This window comes from Thunnus thynnus, chromosome 2 (genome assembly GCF_963924715.1).
Source record: "Thunnus thynnus chromosome 2, fThuThy2.1, whole genome shotgun sequence".
Lineage (NCBI taxonomy): Eukaryota > Metazoa > Chordata > Actinopteri > Scombriformes > Scombridae > Thunnus > Thunnus thynnus.
Window position 1 is genome coordinate 4,573,662 of NC_089518.1, and position 18,989 is coordinate 4,592,650.

The following is an 18,989-nucleotide window of genomic DNA, read 5'->3' on the forward strand; positions in this document are numbered from 1 at the left end:
GACACTGAACCTTCACCAATTCGAAAGTACAAGGAAGTATCTTATGTATGGTACCCTATCCTTACCATTTAGAGCTTTAGAGACCCGCATCAAAATTAGAGGCCTGCATCAAAATTCTGACACATCGTAAATGCCATAGGCATATAGAAGTAGATACCACTGGCTTGTACTGTGTATATATCTACAGAATAACATATTGAATTAAGTACAGAAAGTTCCAGTGCTCTGACCAAGGCTGTATTTGCAAAACATGAGAGCGGTGCAAGATGGATCATGCGAGTCTAGGGATGGGAATTGAGAACCAGTTCCAGTTGAGAACTGGTTCCAAATTGTCGGATCCATCGGACTTGTATGCCTCCGAGCTTATCAATTCCGTCATGTTTTTCTGACAATTGCGCATTGCAAAACAATGATGTCAAACTCATGCATCTATGCAGTTAGAAACTTGCAAGAAGAAGGAGTCACGGTGGTAGGACTGAGACAGCAAATAAAACCCACCTAGAATAACCAAGAAGACCCGGTGCTGACCCTGAACTGTGAGCAGGCCAGGCTGCAGGGAGAGCTGCTGTTCTGTCGGTCTGCTGCTGGAGCTAATGGAGCTAACTAATGGATAGTGGACCATCAGCTGCTACCAACCAGGGCTAACAGGCTAGCTGACAGGCCACTGGCTCATTATGCTGTGTTTAACAGTAGTATTGAGGGAACTCTCTAAACAGTCCCTTCTCTGAGTAGAATTACTTGCTTTTTTTTCTACCTTCTTCAGTTCTCAATTCTCTCTGTCTACTCCCTCAGTGATGAGATTGGTGTGATCCCGTGTCCAGAGGCACGCTACAACCGCAGCCCTATTGTGCTTTTGGAGAACAAGCTGGGTGTTGAGAGCTGGTGTGTGAAGTTCCTGCTGCCATATGTCCACAACAAGCTGCTGCTCTACCGCCAGCGCAAGCACTGGCTGGACAGGGAAGGTAACTGAACCCGTTCAACATCTACCTGGACAAAATCTGTCCTGAAGGTTACAGGGAGATGAGTAAATATGTTTTTTTTTATATTCTAGACCAGAACAAATATGTAGAAGGTGTACTAGCACCAGGCTTTTGTTTTCTCATGATAAGCAGGATACAGGGTGTTAAAAGCGGGGATAGGATATCAGTGGTCTAAAAAACGTGAAGGACTGGAATCACCAGTCATGGAGCTGTTTGTTTAAACATCATGTGAGCTTTTACACAGTGCAACACAGGAAAAAGCATGACAGCCTACAAAGGTTTACATAACTAATCTAGCATCAAAATGAACTAACCGTGTGATGGAAGTGGAGAAGGGTAACGGTACAGGTGGGTAGTGCGGTGTGTTGCATAGCATGCCCTGTTTCAGCTTGACACAGATGTCAGAGCCACAGAAGAGTTTTATGTTGTGTGATTCCCAGCCAATAATGTTGTGATGTTTGTGTGTCCCTCAGCTTTAGTGGATATCACCTGCACTCTGTTGCTGCTTAACCCGGACTTCACCACTGCATGGAATGTCAGGTACAGACACACCCAGTCCCAGCAGCCAGCTGCCTAATGAATCTTATGAATGTCAGCAGGTCATTGACAGTATATGACATCTCTACTCATGGTGTAATGGTACACAAAATTCATGGTTCCGTATGTACCTCGGTTTTGGGGTCATGGTTCAATATGTTTTCGGTATAGCAGGGAAAAAAAGGATTAAAATAATTTCAGAAAATAGTATTTTGGTCCTTTTGTTATTTTGAGAAATATAAACAACTATTACTAAAACAGTTTAGTTGTGCTGCAGTTGAAAAGGAAAACAAAAGTGTTTCCTAGTCAGGACACCTGCTGACAGTTATTTTATGCTGATTTATGGTCACTCAGAACCGGTTCTTATGACGTGTTGTCAGAAATGAAATGTGTTTACAGTTGTTCAGAACTGCTTCACTTAAAGTCGGAGTGAAAAGCCAACACTCAGTCACAGAGAAGGGAGGGGGACGAGGAGACAGGATATCGTTTCATATTTTAATAACAATGACGACATGATTATGGGTAACCAGGGAACTTGGCTAAGCCTGCGAGCATACGTCCATGAGCATGCTCCCTGCATGCTACAGCTAAGTGGTGCGCTGCCAAAACGTTCCAGGTGGAACTCAAGCACCAGAATTATTCTTCCACACGTCAGAGTAAGTGGATTATTAAATTATTTTGACAGTAATTGTTTGGGTCAGGAAGTATATCGAACATCCTATACCAAACAATTCAGGATGAATACATGAACCGCTACACCCCTAATCTCTACACAACAGAACTACTCAGTACTCAGAGCAGAATGTAGTGAGACTGGTGCTTTGGCTGCCTGATGTAAAGCTTCAGCTGAAATGCATATGATCACAGCTCAGTGCAGCTAAAGCATGCTACACTGACTTGAGGGAAACATCCACAGGCTGTAACACATGGCTGGTTGTAATTGCAGGAAGGAGCTGCTACGGTGTGGAGTTCTGAACCCAGAGAAGGACCTCTACCTGGGCAAGCTGGCCCTCACCAAATTCCCCAAGAGCCCGGAGACATGGATACACCGGTAAGACTTCACTGCAGAGCACCATGTCCTTGTCTAAACTCTGTCAATGTCATTTCCAAATATTACACTGGTTAGAAAACATGTCTACAAGAATTAGCTTTGTTATCATTAATTATGGCTGCTATTATAATATTTAACAGAAGAAGGTTAGTTATGTCAGTGAGTGGAAACACTCATAGGATACATAATTCATGCAGTTTCAGATCGTTCCAAACAGGTGATTCATGTTTTCCATATAGAACAGCTGGACTGACCAGTAAACAATGACTTGTAACTAGAGTTCATCGATTTATCAGTTCATTCGAATTCATGGTTTAGGATGATGTTTAAAAATGAAAATCGATTTTCACTTTAACTTGGGTAATTACGGGACTCCCATAGTTCATAGTAATGCCCTCCTCCCCAACAGTTCTATTCAGACACAGGTAAGATATCAACATTACAGCATGTGCTAATAAAAGTGAGTTTGTTCTCCTCAGTCGTCTGGAAGTGGTTCCGTTGTGCAGCGTCCGAACTCGAGCAAACCACTGTCAGCTATAAAGGTTGTCTAAAGTCTGTGGTAACCATAGGCAGCAGCGTGACGAATTTATTCCAACATGTCAAACAGAGGCACACGGCTGAGTAGGAGAAGTGTGTGTGTGTGTGGCACTGCGAGTTGCACAAGACAGCGGCAACCCTAAAACATCTGCTAAAAAGCAGGTAACATTAGCGGAATCATTTTCCCATAGTATCCCATATGAGAAGAAAGGGCCCCGGTGGAAAGACGTTTCACAACGCCAAAGACATGGTGCCGGTCTATACAGTTGAAAAGTGTTCATCCACATGCCGGATACAGTGGACCCTGGATACGAGCTACCAAGCCCGCCTGCCCATCTATACTACAGTACACAGCTGGAGGATGTGTCCTTTTACTCTACCACGACAGACCTATGCTCCAGTTGAACCATGCGGCCCTACATGGGTTTGATGGCACATTTTATAACTGACGATTGGACTCTGTAAGTGTCTACCTCCAAACAGCTTACTTCCCTAGTGACCACCCAAAGGCTGAAAAATGCACCGGGCTCCTGGAACCTCAGGGAAGACGACACATCACACACAGCGGCACTAACCTGTTCCAAACTCTAAGACTGAATGAGTGAACCTCCTTCTACATGTACTCCTTACCCCTAACTCTCACCCTATACATTCTTAGCCTACCATATTGTCCCCACACATTAGTGCTGTATCCCCTACTTACGTCACCCCACTCCTGCATACACTCGTGCTCATACACACCTGCGCGCGCACACGCACGCACGCACGCACGCGCGCACACACACACACACACACACGCACGCACACACACACACACCCACCCACCCCAATCGTATGTTGACTGATCCTTATTCAAATCCATGATGTACAACCAAGATGTCATAATGATACTAATGATTCACAGTTAACTGTATAACACATAGATTTTTTTTTTAAATGTGCCAGTGTAGAAATGAATGAGATACTGTTGACATGATTTTAAAATCTAATTAATAAAAATACTGCAGTAAAAAGAAGAAAAGAAAAGAAGAATAGAAATTTTTTTGTTTAAACCTTCATGGCCATTTGAGTATAGATTTCTGAGTTTATGAGGTGCACTTGAATGCACCATGAAGTCCCTTGTTTTTACAGTCTGTGGTTGGCGCTTTACAAAGCGATGTAGACACATGATCCATCTTTAAGGGTTTATGTGTTTAAGTGGAAATAGCACGATCGCGCTTCCCAAGTAGATGGCATGGCGTGACTGCAGGGTAAAAGCTCAGAGGAGGGTGTTCGTGTGCAGCGGGGGGAGAAGGAGTCACGGTGCAGGTGCGTAGAGAGAGAGAGAGAGAGAGAGTGCAGCTCCAAAAATAGAAAATCAATTTGTGGTGAGCAGTTTTATTGGTGCAGCCTCCAACAAATAAATGAATGTACGGGAAAGCCTGTACTACATATATAATTTACATTGACCATGACAAGGTGGAACAAATTCAGAAAAGGAAAAAAAACTTTGAAAGACATTACAAGCAGCTCCAATACAATATGTTTAATTTTGTTTACAAAATCATTTTTTCTTCAGGGATACAATTTACACATTTTTTCAAGAGGCACCTTTTTATTTATTTTTTTTAAAAAAGTGAAGTTTGGTGAAAGTTAGGTTTGCACTGTGCCTGGCTTTTCCTTTCATGGTCTACTTAATGCTTCAAATGTTGAATGCTTGATTACTCAGCTAAAGTCTCAACCTTGCTTGGCTTCAGCTTCTGTTGTTTTTAAATATACTGGAACATAAAGACCAGTGTTACTGGACCTGAGAAATTTACTTTATTTCTCTGCCTGACTCTTCCCCCAGTTTCAGCCCTTCACAAAGCTAATCTCCAGGCGCTAAGGCTAAGGTTAACAACATGGTGGCGGTTGTTAGTCTTCACCTATACTCATGGCTCTGTGTGTGAACTGCCAGCGGGCCAAACTATAACTGATGGATGACAGTTGACTCCTGCAGAGGGACTTGATAAAGGCATGGGATCTATTCATGGAGCTCTCGGTCATTGCTGTCAGGCAAGTCAAGCACTCAGCATGCCCTGGGACTTCAGCCTTGGTCTGGATCAGCTGTTGCTGAGACTGAGCCAGTCCCACTGAGTACCTGGGATGACACGGCCCCGTCAGGTGATGGATGTGAGCTGGTTTCGTGTGGCCTAAAGGCAGTTTTAAATATCGACAACTAGCCAACATGTAGGCTGAACTGAAAATTAGAGCCAGCTGCACTCTGGAGCCTTGGACTTGAGTTAAGGGCAGCAAACAGAGGTCCAGTCGCTCCTTGTGGCAGCTACCAGAGCCTCTTCGATTAGAGAAGACAGTCTCCAGTGAACAAGTTTCCCCTACCCACTCCAACTCACCTGGTCCAGTCTACACACTCACCTTATTGGTAGATTCTCTGGCAGATTAATAACAAAGGGGGGCCGGGCCTTCTCAGTCAGGGCCCCAAAATCGTGGAATAGCCTGCCAGAGGATCTGAGGCTCGTAGATTCTGTACACACTTTTAAATCTCTCTAAAATGTACTTTATAGACGTTCTTTTATGTGATGTCGTCTTTTATCTTTTAGCACTCATGGACTTAATTTCCGTATTGATTTTCTTTACCTTTAAACTTATTCCTGTGGGCATCATTTATTTTGTTTTAATGTTTTCATTTAAAAATCCTTATAACACATCCAGTTTAATAATCAGTTTAATCACAGACAGAGCACTCTAAGCATTCACTGATCTGCTGCTGATCGAGAGCACAGATCATCTAATGTAGCAGCTACCCTCTACATGACTTTTTACTAAAAAAATAACCTTTTGTGCATATTTTAAGATTTCACCCAGCCTAGCTTCTATTGTAGCGGGTGTCATATCACCTAATGTAGTCTTTTTGACTTTCAGATACCAACATTTATTTATTCCTCCACATAATAACTGAGGTGCAGTTACACACCACCAAGTCAAAATTTCCACCTGTCCATAAAGGGCTAGTTCTCATAGTAATGACTGAATTCCCATCAGCCCCAGTTACTAGCATACATGACTTTGTACCTTGTCTTGTCTTTGAGGACATGACATTGAAACTTCATGCTTCTAGAACAGCAGATGGCAGCTATAACACTGTCATAATAAAATCCCCTTTTGACCAGAACAAGAACCAGCACTTGATAGTGATGGTTGAATGATGGATGCTGTCTCTCTTGTAAAAAAGTGGTAAAGCAGTACACAAAGTTCATAGAGTTACATAATCCAGCAGTTGATGTCTCCCTGCAGACGCTGGGTGCTGCAGCAGGTCCTGAGGCAGTCCTCTGCTGTGGGCTGCAGCGGGAAGCAGCAGCAGCAGCAGCAGCAGCAGGGTGAAGCAGAGCAGGCTGATGCAGGCAGGAGCCAGCAGCTCAGTGACCATCTGGCCAGAACGCTTCACCAAGAGATGACTGTGTGCTCTGACGCTGCCTGCCGCTATCCCAGCAACTACAACGCCTGGTCCCACCGCATCTGGGTGCTGCAGCACATGGCCATGGGCAACGTCAAGGTAGGCACAGGAAGGGAGGCTTTTCTTGTTCTATGCTTGTGTTACAAGTTTTACAATGTACAGTTTGAATTATAAAGTGTATGAATGCCTTGCGTGCTCTGTAACAGATGCCTGAACTTCTCAGCTGCAGATCCTCCTGGAAGTATCGAGAGCCTCTTTTATCCTTTAACATTGCATAAGCTATTCATTTGGAACACAGTTGTGCATTGCTGCAGCATTGATTATTTTCATTATTGATTTATCTGCAGATTATTTTTTAGATTGATTGATTTAAAAAGTTTTTCTATAGAACGTCAGAAAAGAGTCGAAGGTGACATCTTGGTGATGTCTTCTTTTGTCTGACTGACCAACAGTCCAAAACCCAAAGATCATCAGTTTACTATCATAAATAACAAAGAAAAGCATTAAGTAAAAGATAATCAATGAGTATCAACATCGGGTGGTTCTTCGCCTCCTTGTTGTGCCTTAAAACTGTTTAACGCACACCTTCAAGTAGATTATCCTGCTTATACCATGCTCATTTGCCAACAATATCAAATAAAAGCAATCGTAAATTTTTGGTGAAAGTTTTTGCACTCTAAATCGAAAGGTCATCAAGCAAGAGCTTACCGTTGTCATGACAACTTGCCACACTGTGCTCTCCGTTAAGCATAACTGCAGAGTGCGTCTCCAAATCAGTGATCTGTTCTTTTTGGTAGAGAAAGTCTCTCTGTATATTAACTGCTCATTTTGTTGCCTTTTTTTTGTATTAATCTCATCCTTCTCTTCCTCTTCGGGTGTCAGTTCCTTTTGCCGTTTTTCGATTGGTTTCTTTCTTTTCTTCTCCATCTCTTTTTCTCTCCGCTGTGTCCCATTCTTCAAAACTTCATAACGAGTAAAGCTTTGTACAGCTGTGCTCATCAGTGTTGCTATGGTTACAGGTTGGGTAGTGGATGAATTTAGAACAGTGATTAAACTACGTGTGCAATACGTGGTTTTAACACACACCTGCTGGCCAATCAGAAAAGAGTATTCATCCAGACTGTGGTATAAACCTTTTTATTTCCTTTATATTTGCTTAAAAATGACTAAAACAACTCGATTATCAAAACAGTCACCAATTCATTTTCTGTCGAGCAACTAATCAATTAATTGACTAATTGTTGCAGCTCTGCAGGTGAGTCATTTCTCCTCCATCCTCACATACAAACAACCACCTTAAATGGCTGTTTTGGTTGATACCAATACAGCAATAAAGTTCCTCTCCATGCACTTTTTATTCTAATGCACAGATCTCTTTGATCTCTGAATATTCTCACTTTCCTTTTATTGAATTTCATCAGCTCTGCACACCTTTGGGTGTACTGGCAGAACTGAATAGTGTTTTCCAAACTGATGGGTGAGAACAAATGGACACTGACACGTAGTCCTAACTGTAAGCCTGACAGGTCAGGGCCCTTACTTATGTAGCTTCTCACAATCACTTCTAGGAATCGTGCTAAAAGTTCATTTAGCTCAGAGCAGGACTTAAGACTTATTTATGAAGTTTCCTCCTGGCACTGTCAGTAAGGAGGAAGACTATTCCTAGGAGAGTGTGACATTGCTGTTTTACCACACTGAGCCACAAAGAAGAAACTATGTTGACGTGTTATAGTTCTCTTACATGTTAAAAAAGCTACTCACATGGCTTAAGATATAAATGTAGCCTATTAAGTAAATTAATGAATTAATAGTAGGTGGGCCTTAGTTGACTGAGCTGTGTGAAAGCAGCCCTGTTCAACCACATCGTTTTATAATTCCCATCATATTGCAGCATCATACATATATGTGAAACCGTGCGCTGTGGTGCACCACTGAATGGTATCTTCTCCTCCACTTTGTCAACGGGCCATCAAGCTTCTCAGAGTAGGAAATCAATCCCAACTGGCCAAAAATTCTCAGTGACACATTTTTGTCTCTACTTTTTAGGACGAGGAGTAAGATCATTTAGTCAACTTTCATAACTACGGAAATCACTCCTATCTGTGCCGATATTTAGGAGCTCCAGAGGAGTTTCCAGAAGATGGTTTTCAGGCAGAATGAAAAGAGAGGTGTTTTATGAAAGCTTGATGAGAACAAGCGTATTGAGATTATTTTACCAAAATAAAAGAAAAACTGCATGCATCTTTACAACAGTGATGAATCAAACTTTTATTGTGCTGATACAGATACTGCATATGTGAGGGTGACTAAAACTAATATGAACACAATCATGTCCCCCTGACGGGATAATAATGAATCTCAACTTCATTACAACAGGTACAATATTTTTATAAGGTCTTTAATCTTATTATTTATTTAGGATAGAGTTAGGCTATACACCTTACACATTCTTAACCTACCATATTGTCCCCAGACATTAGTGATGTATGCCCTACTTACGTCACCCCACTCCTGCATACACACCTGCACGCACACACACACACACCCCAATAGTATGTTGACTGATCCTTATTCAAAGCCATGATGTCATAGAAAACCAAATGATACTAATGATTCATAGTTAGTCGTCCATATAACAATAGCGATTGGGATAAAGAGACAATGATTAAATCCAATTAAACTGATATCTCATCCGTCAAGTTCTTGGAAGCACTAATTTGTGGTGTTGTATTCCTTTTACAATATAGAAATTTCACCACAGTCTCCTCCACATGCAGATGAACTTCTACACCATCAGCCTTGTGTTCTGTGTAGTACATGGAGTTTTTTTGAAAAGCTAAAACAGTTATTGGGCTGTTCTGTTTATATCCTAAGCTACTTCTTAATAGCACTAGTAATAATACTAAATACTACCTTATCCATTTACTTAAAACATCTAGTTTTAACAACAAGTATAATTAAAATTTTAACATGCAGCTTGCATGAAGTTAACATTGTGCAAATGTCAAACATGGGATGATCTCCCAAATGAGTGTTTAGTCTTCTGTTCTTGTGTTTCCTCCCAGGTTTTCCATGATGAGTTGTCCTCTATGCGCCTATGGGTGTCCATGCATGTGTCTGACCACAGTGGTTTCCATTACCGCCAGTTCTTGCTCAAGGAGCTGATCACTGAGCTCACTGAGCTCTCTCAGACTCCAACTTCCACCAACAGCAGTTCACCCGAGCATCGGTCCAACATAGTCCTCAGCAGCAGTCCCCACCATCACAGCCACACCCAGGTTAACGGGGAGCTGTCAGGAGCAGAGGCAGCAGGTGAGGACGAGAGCCAGCTCAGCCTCACCGCAGTAGTTCAGCTCTTCCACCAGGAGATGGAGCTCTGCTCAGACCTGATCCAGTCCTTCCCTGGACACGAGACTCTCTGGAGTCACAGGTGAGTCTTCTTCATTTATCTGACAGCTGAAGTTACTTGTTACTTTACGAATGAACATATTTTATGAAAACAAAACGTCTTTATCAAGGTTTTGTCTATAATTGAGTCCTAAAAGCCTTTTCTTGCACCATTTATAAAATCAATGAACTCCAATTTAAAAACAGGTTGAATTATTTGTACTGCACTAACGGAAGGGTTTTGGACCCAATTATAGACAGAAGCAACATGATCAGATTTTTGTGTTATAGATAGAACAGCCCAATAGTATAGAAACTTGTTAATGATTTCCAGCTCAACAGTACGCTACTTTTACATTAATACATCAATAATAATAATCCAATTAACTAATCTATTTTCAATGTTCAATGGGGCCGTTTTTCTGCATATTAGAATTCTAACTTTTAATACTTTAGGTACATTTAACTGATAATACATCTATTAATAGTACTTTCATTAAAGTCATATTTTTAGTGCAGTACTTTCATTTGTATTGTTATGCTTGTACTGTAATTTTTATATTGCTGTAAGCATCTGAATACTTCTTCTTAGGGCTGCTCTATTAATCGAATTGTATTTTCAATCACCGTTTTTGGCTTCCAACAATTATGAAAACAAGATAAAAGAGATAAAATGATTATTGTGCCGCGTTCCGTTTCGCAATGATGCTCTGGTTTTGTCTTGTTATAAATCTAGTGCATCATGTGTCAGATAGCGGTGTGCCCGAATACAAATACATTATTCGGCAAAGCACAAATAGTGGGTTTTATATAAATATTTGTTTCATACAAATATTTTAAAAATGATTTGTTGGGGGTGTTCCCCAGAGATAAAGCTGAGCTACTGACACAAGCAAAGTGCTCCCAGGGGACTCTCCATAACCTGTTGTTCCCCTTCTCCTTTCCACAAAGTTAGGATGTAAAAAAATAGGCAATAAATGAAAAGTGCAAAGCAATAATCACCTCACAGGCTCTGTGTTATGGGTGTATAAATAGGTAGAGGTCTGTCTGCAATGGGGCGATGAGTAAAGTTTTAGCTCAGTAGTCAGCGCAGTCGTCTATGATCTGGGAGACTCCAGTTCAAGACCAGATGTGGGGACCTCCTTCATAAGGTAGTTTGTTCATGAACACTTATTGTAACACTTTAATTTTCTAAAATTAAAAGTGTAATAAAAACAAAAAGTGGATTTTTAAGCCTCTTTCCACTTTTAATCAAATACAAATACAGATACAGATAATTTTGCTGCCTCAACAAATACAGATACAAATACTGGGATCTCTGCACATCCATAGTGTCGGAGCAGCCAGACAGCACAGCGAGAGACAGACAGGCAGAATGTGTCTGAATTTAACAGTCACATATTCAACGATGGAAATGGACTTATTTAGACATCTACAGGCTACTTTGTTTTAGTTTCAGTCAGACTTTGGATGCTATTATTTTAGATATGATATCTTTCCTTTCATCCAGCTGTTCAGAGCTGTGCTTTCTCTGTCCGCAGTCTTATTGTGCACATGCTTCCTTGTAAAAAGCTGATTAGAAACCTGATTCTGCTCATACATGGCAGAGAAATCAGTGTTCTCCAGGGAGTAAAGTCTACCTGTGGAAACCTGGTTTCTCTGATCCCAGACTCAGATTACAGGAAGAAGGTTTCTGGTTCACATGACAGTTAAGAAATCAGTTCTGGAGAAAAGCGACTGTAACCTGCTTACTCAAGTGCATGTAAACACACTGCATGATAATACAAGTCAATGACCTCTCCCTTCTTAAAGTACCATGATGAATGATCAATCATTTTAGTATTGATCACTCTCCACACAACATGCATCTGAACAATCACTACAGTAATATGATCTCAATTATTTTGGTCTAGTTTAGTTTTATGTATTATTTTTATATATTAAATATATGTTTAGTAGTTTTCAATGTGGTTGTGGAAGTGCACTACAACATACTTGATCTTATTTATTTTTATTAAATGTATATAATTTTATTTATTTATTTCATTGTTTTTTTGTTTTTCAGTTGAATTATATTTCAAGTTCAAGGAAATCCACTGTTAAAAAGACAAGTTTATCTTTTTAAAGTTCAATAAATGCATGATGTTTCCGAAGTCGATGAGTAATCATGTTAAATTATCCTGATCTCAATATTGAGCAAAATAATCATGATTGTGATTTCTGCCCTACTTCTTCCACAAAAGAAGGAACCCTGAAGCTTTGTGTGTTCTGTCCTAAATAGGATGCTTCCTTGTACTTTGGATAGAACCAGTATTGGTATTTAATATGCATATTGCACAAGAGTGAAACTCTTGTGTTTCTGTGTCAGGAGACAACAACATGTGATGTGACCTAAAGCTGGATTTCTGCTTGCTGTAGGAGGTTAACGGTCATCCTGCTACCTGTGTTGTAGGCTTTGATTTATGGTTTAACGTGTGTATCATACGTGATCGGGCAGTAATATCCTTCAATTATATTCCCTACAGTATCTTTTACATAATTTCATTCACTTGGAGATAAATGTGAGAATGGGAAAGGCTGCCTTCATTACTGATTATGAGCCTCCTCCATGCAGTAACCATATTTATGCTCATGGTGAGAAAAGGCATGCAGTGAAAATGGCTTTCCTAGATATATGTTCCATCAAAGAAGTTCATTTTCATGACTGACATTTTATCCTTAATGCATAAACAGTTTTGTTTTTTGTTCACATGAAACTGATGTTGCACATTCTAGTTGACCTGTGAAACCTAGAGTGTCCCAGCTGTCAAGAGCCTCACTTCAAGCTGCAGTTTTAGTTTGAATACCCTAGTTACGTTGGGTCCAGTCAGTAGCTGTTATGAACATGTTTTAAAGATGTGAATTTTCTGCAAAATGTGCTTTGTTCATGATGGGTAAAAAGGGTAATAGTCAGAGACAAGACATGATGAGTCTTCCTCCTCAGGTTAAATGGGTAGCTGTTCTAATAAGATGAAACTTTAATGAGCTCCCCACAAAAATGGCTAATATTATTGATAGTGGTGTTTTTCAGATAATAGCCTCAGCTTTAATGCACTATATGGCCAAAAGTATTTGGACACCCACTATTACACCCATGTGGGATTGTTGTACATGTTATTCAAAAACCACAGAACTAAGAAGCTTAGCCCAATCCATGAAAAACCCTCAGACTAAAGGTACACTACATATATATGGACACTGTGCCAACATACTGTACAATGTTATTTGTCCAGTACATTTGAATATGATGCCGGATGTATTTTTCAACCCTTCCAGGCGGCACGTCTTCTATCTGTGGCACCACTGGAGGAAGGAACACCAGCATCACCACTGCAGCAGCAACGGAGGCAGCGAGTCGGTCCACTTTAACGACGGCGACCTGGGCCTCCAGAAGACAAGTGCTCAGGGCTATGGAGATCAGGAGGATGTTGTAAACGGACAGAGGCATTCTGGTGAAGCTATGGAGGTAGACGGGATGTCTTTGCCAGATTCGCACGACAGCAAGCGTCTGAAGAGAGGCGCCTGCCACCCAACCTTGCCCTCAGAGCACAGTTTTGTGAATGGAATCCTGGACAGCTGCTGTAACCCTGAGCAGAGACGCTTTGCCCTGGCATACAGGAAATGGTTAGACACTGTCATTGGTCAGCAGCCTTGAAAGCGAGAACAATTGGCCCTATCCTTTCTCAACATTGAAGTTGCCTTTAGACACAGATTTCGGATCAGCTTACCTACTTATAGCGCTGACTTTAACCAGTAGAATGATGCAGTGATGACTTTAGAAACCAATCCCGGGGCAACCTAGTTAATATCCTCTCTTCCTGACAGTGAGTAGAGAGGATGGGGTCTGAGAGTAAGGCTGTTTTGGCTTCACCCAGTCCGTTCTTCCTCTTAAACATCTGGATTCTCTTGAGCTTGGTCTAAGCCAGGAACCCCTTCAGAATGGAAATCTGCTCACACAAAGCAAACCGGCTCGCTATGTCTGTCAGTAGATTCTATTCTTATTTCAGGTGTCTCAATGCCTCAGGTCAAAGTCCCACCGCCTTTATTTATTGCCAACTTGGCATTCATCCACACAGCTTGCATAATAAGTTGAAGTATTTCAGCAAAGAACTAAATGAAGCTGCCACATTATCTTTGCAGAGGTGAGAGCAGAGCAGAATGACAGAAATGACTAAAAACTCACTATCAAAACACTTGTTGGATCTGATTGTATAGAAAAACAAAATGGCCAATATTACATTATGAAATAATTATATGAATAGTGATTATTATTATGATCCAGAGGGGATTGGTGACATGTCAGTGGGATAAATGCCGTCATGCAATAAAAATACATTTAAAAAGGGCATTTTTGATAATGTAGCTATAATATAATGAAAAGTGAATTCAATAAAACCTTTACTAAAAATCATTGTATTTTTATATTTTACTCATTTATTAAAATGTTTGTTACTACTAGTTTTTTTTTTTATTTTAATTTTCTTGTTTGTTTTTAGCATTGGCCATTTTGGAGTTCCATAAATTTGAAGCAGGTGTTAAATGACAGCTTTGGAGTGATAGTGACTCTGATTATAAGGATTCTCTCAGCTGCGTGGTCGCTCTACTTTAGATGAATGTCTCGCAACGGCAGGTTTTAAGCACAGCCACACAGATTCTTTAGATTTCCATTCTGAAGGCAGTAACATTTATTAACCATGTCATTTTCTCTTCATCTTTTCCTCTCTTGATCTCTGGTTGCTGCTCCTGGTTGATTTTACCCTCGTACTTTTACTGATGTATATAGTGAATAAGACCTTACTATGTAGCCAAGTGCTAACTTACAGTAGCTTGCAACAGAAAGCCAAAAAGCTGGTCACTAGCTAAGAGAGTACGTTCTGTTTGCTATGTGAAAAGTTAGTCATAGCTAACTTGCAAGTCTTACCTTCTGTCAACCTGAAGCACTAAATACATAACCAGAGAATGTTAGCTTTACCAGTTTAGCGGTACTGATGTTTGACTTTAAAGGAATATAGTGCTAGGGAAGTGAGTTCCTCCTACATTCACTGGTGCTACATGCTGCCGTTACTACAACTACTGCATCTGTTACTGGTGTGTAGTGTGCAACAGGTGAAAACTGAACTGCACTTTTGACTATTTGATCATAATAAGCATCGTTTTGTGAGGTATCACTGATAAACAACAATATTACAACTATTTTTAAAATGTCTGCTATTTGCACCTGGTTAGTTAACAATAGGCCTAGCTGCTGTATTTCACTAGCTTGTCAAACAATAGAGGTATTATCAAAAAGGTCAAAATCTACATCACATCACATTATCTTTGTGTTAAGGAATAATTTGTAGCACTCCTTTTAAAAGTTACATGCTGTATCTGCACATGTCATCCCATCAATAATGTAAAGGATGAAACTGACACTTCCTCCCACTACATTGCCTCAGCTGGATTGATAAGGGAAGAATGGTATTATTGAATTTGTATCTGACAAATCTGAAGTCACCTGTATAGCAGATGATTGGTTGGAAAATATGATGGGCTGCATTTCAAAGAGGATCCATCTTTGTCACTCAAAGATGTTGTTACAGTACATATGTGAGCAAATGCGGGACGCATTAGCATTCACTACAACGGTGATGTCTTAGTGGGAACCTCAATGCAGCGTCTGTATAAAGAGGTTTGATTGGATCGCCTACATTGGCTTGTTCTTAAAGACAGAATGGCATGTTTGAGGGGAAAAATGGAAGGCTTAGTCTAACTACTGCACCTGTAAGTATAAAAGCCACCTGAGACAGCACAGATGTCCACTCATTGTTATACAAACTAGTCCACAAGTGTATCTAACTGCTTAAGACGAATTCATAATTTTCACAAGCCACATGTTCAAATCTTGAACAGAACTCACCACCTTCCGATATCAGATCAAAAGGTAGACGGGTGATAGCAGACAAGTACACAAAGCCATTTAGAGCATTCAGTCATTAGTCTGTAACATTTGTGATGTTTCTTTTCCAGGTTTTCCTTGTGCTTCCATGTAACCCTTACCATGCTGTATTTGGCTTCTCATAAAAAAAAAATGTAAGAATTATGAAGTAAGATGCTTTTATCACCTCAAATCACTGTGTACATGATCATAGATAATCTTGAAACTAGTATTTTTGAGCCATGTATTCTTAAGTTTTGGTCACCATGAATGGGTGTGGACATTTTTAGAACTTTATGGGGGGGTATTTTAACATCCTTGCAGACCTAGAACACAAACTTTGAATACAAGACTATCTATGCAGAAATATTTTTAAAGGTTCAACAAGCTTTTAAAAACAATAATGTAGCTTCTGTTTTTTCTAATTTATTCTTCTGTTGACATCAGTGGAGGGTGTGTCCTTAATGAATAATCCTTAGCATCTTATTAATTTTCTATTTATTTATAGAATTAAGTATAGAATTAAGAATACTTATAAATAAGTATTTTATCTTCACTTTCAGTGTTTTGTCATCCGCTTACTAAGAAAATAAAGTTCATCTGGGATCAAGTGTTTTGTTTTTTGACCTGTTGTTTATTTTGCACGACTGCAATGATGCATAAAGCTCCAACAAAAGCCTGAGAATGAAAGACTTCAAGGTGTTTACTTAGTATTGACTGGGTTAAAGGTTTTTACTGGTCATTACCGTTGGTGAAACATTACAAACTCTAAATATTGAAACAAAATGGAAATTTTTATTTGCTGTACACACAGCTTTTGGAAATTTTGACCTCCAAATTTTCATCAACCTTCTTGAAAACTGGATAGTTTTTTATGCAGCTTTTGATCTCATATTACCAGCAGGAAATTCCTTATTGGCTTCTGAGAAAGTGTCTCAGGAAGTTATGATATATGTTTTAGGGGTCCCACAGGGCAGTTTCCTTCTCTGTATAGATGCTGCCACTGTATGATTTCATCAGGCAAAATAGAATCAATGATCAATGCTGACAGCAATTTAGTCATTTCAGATGAGGCAGATGATTCTAAGGGTTTGACCTCACTTATATATTTGCTATTAATATTTGGATGAACGCAAGGACATTCTTTTAAACACCAAGACTAAGATCTGTCAACTCAGATCAAATCAAAAGAGTTTGGGGTCAACTTGATTCTGATTTAAGTTTCAAAACCTAAATCAGCATCGTCACCAAAACAACATTCTTCCATTTGAGAAACGGTGCATGATCATCAACAGAAGGGAATGTACATTTGGCTTTTTGCAGAAATGTTTGGCTGATGAGCACTACAGTTTCCTCACATTTAATTTGCTTCTGCAGAATAGTTGCAAATCTATGTCATTCACAGAGGATAAAGTTGACTTCAAGTGCTCTCTAATCATATAAAATAGTTATCTGATGAGGCTATGGAAAGGGCTTAAACCCCTTTGGAGGATCTATAGAAGGTTCTGACAGATACACACTGCATGAATAGCGTTTTTGCTGCTTTCAACTCAGTTCATTTTGCTATATTCCTCATTACTGTGGATACATTTAAACTTGCGCTAGTTCTGCTCAAATACTCTTAGCTCTCTCCTCCTTTTAGTGACTTTTCTCGCTGATCCCACAGTTGTTAGTTATTTTAGCTCAGCAGTTAGCTAGGCAGCTACCTCTGCCTCCTTTAGTGATAATGGCACGTGTAATAAATATAGTTTATTTGCAGTGTTGGAAAAAAAACGATCATTAGCTAATGTAGTTAACTGACCTAGTGTAGCTCCTACTCCACTGGTAGCTCCCGAGTGTTAATGATTCTTTACATGATTAAAATGAATGATTTAAGTTTAGAACAATATTTAACAAATACTAACATTTTTGAGAGTACAGTGATCAGGTTTCCATACTTTCAGCAATTCAAACCTTGCTGATTTGACCTGTTACTCCATAACTGAACAAAATAATTTCAAAGAAACCAAAGCTGTCATTAAAAAAAATAAACCTTTTCAAAAACTAACAAAAATACATTTGCAACAAATTAACAAACTGGATCTTAAACTGGTGGTCTGGGGCCATGGGAGGGTCCAGGAGCAGCAGTGTGCTCGTTATGGATCGTGCGCTTTCACTTTGCGCACCAGCAGATCTGTTTCCTCTGCAGAGAAACGCTCCCTCTGACTACTTAGCAAATGCGCCGTCATAATAGCAATCCGCCAAGGTGCAAGCGCATCGTGCTTTTAAAGGGAATGGGACATGACACTCTGATTGGTTTATTGCATGTTACACCCAAAACACACCCATGACTAATTAGGAGATTATGGACAACCCCTTTGAACCATGCACCTGGCGCATTGACCATTTTTTGTGCCGTTAAAATAGCAAAAGTAGATTTGAGCACACCCTAAATGCACTTGCGCTATGCACTTAAGACCGTGCACTTTGGATCGTTAAAATAGGGCCCTGTATCTCTGTCATCCAAAGCAACTCGAGCCTAATTATCAACCCTAAACCTAAATTTAATTATAACTCATTCGAAAGTCTTGTTCTTAGTCTTTCACACTCAACCTGGAAAACTTTACAGCCAATTTTATTAGTTATAGTGTACCATCAAACATAGTCCTTAGTGCAGCTGGCAAACGTCCCTCCCTGGCTACCGTAGGGCTAGACAGGCTGTAGCACCGCCCATTTCCTGGTTGCCAATTTTGTTGGTCTGATATATAAGCTGCACTGAAAAGACCTGGTATGCCGCTGTTCTCCTCTGGCCCCGGGTGCGACAGGTTGTGACTGTTAGCAAGATAACGCTCTGGTAAGGTAGTGCTTTCAGTCCTGTTTTATCCACCAGAGGTCCCGTCCCCCAGCAATCACCTGCTCCCATGTGTTGAGTCTTCTGCCTGATTATTGCGCCATTTGCACATAGAGAGGTAAATATTGATATGTCTGCTTAGAGTATGCCTTTGTTTGGCAGTGTGTTAATCAATTTAACCCGTTTTCTTTTGTAGATACTGTGACTGCCACTGCTGTTTTGTTTTGCTTCGTTTTTGTTGTTTTGATTAGTTTTGTTTGGTCTAGCTTAATTTTTTT

The 18,989-nt window shown here is 40.1% G+C and overlaps 1 protein-coding gene across 1 annotated transcript in view; it reads left to right on the plus strand.

The window, feature by feature from the left end:
- Positions 1–16,492, plus strand: part of ptar1 (protein prenyltransferase alpha subunit repeat containing 1) — a 17,830-nt gene extending 1,338 nt beyond the window's left edge. The window contains exons 2-7 of the mRNA XM_067600155.1: positions 793–962; positions 1,454–1,520; positions 2,464–2,568; positions 6,379–6,637; positions 9,604–9,968; positions 13,241–16,492. Coding sequence (XP_067456256.1) covers positions 793–962; positions 1,454–1,520; positions 2,464–2,568; positions 6,379–6,637; positions 9,604–9,968; positions 13,241–13,619 — 1,345 coding nt within the window. The 3' untranslated portion in view covers positions 13,620–16,492. The remainder of the gene's footprint in view (positions 1–792; positions 963–1,453; positions 1,521–2,463; positions 2,569–6,378; positions 6,638–9,603; positions 9,969–13,240) is intronic.
- Positions 16,493–18,989: the final 2,497 nt, after the last annotated feature.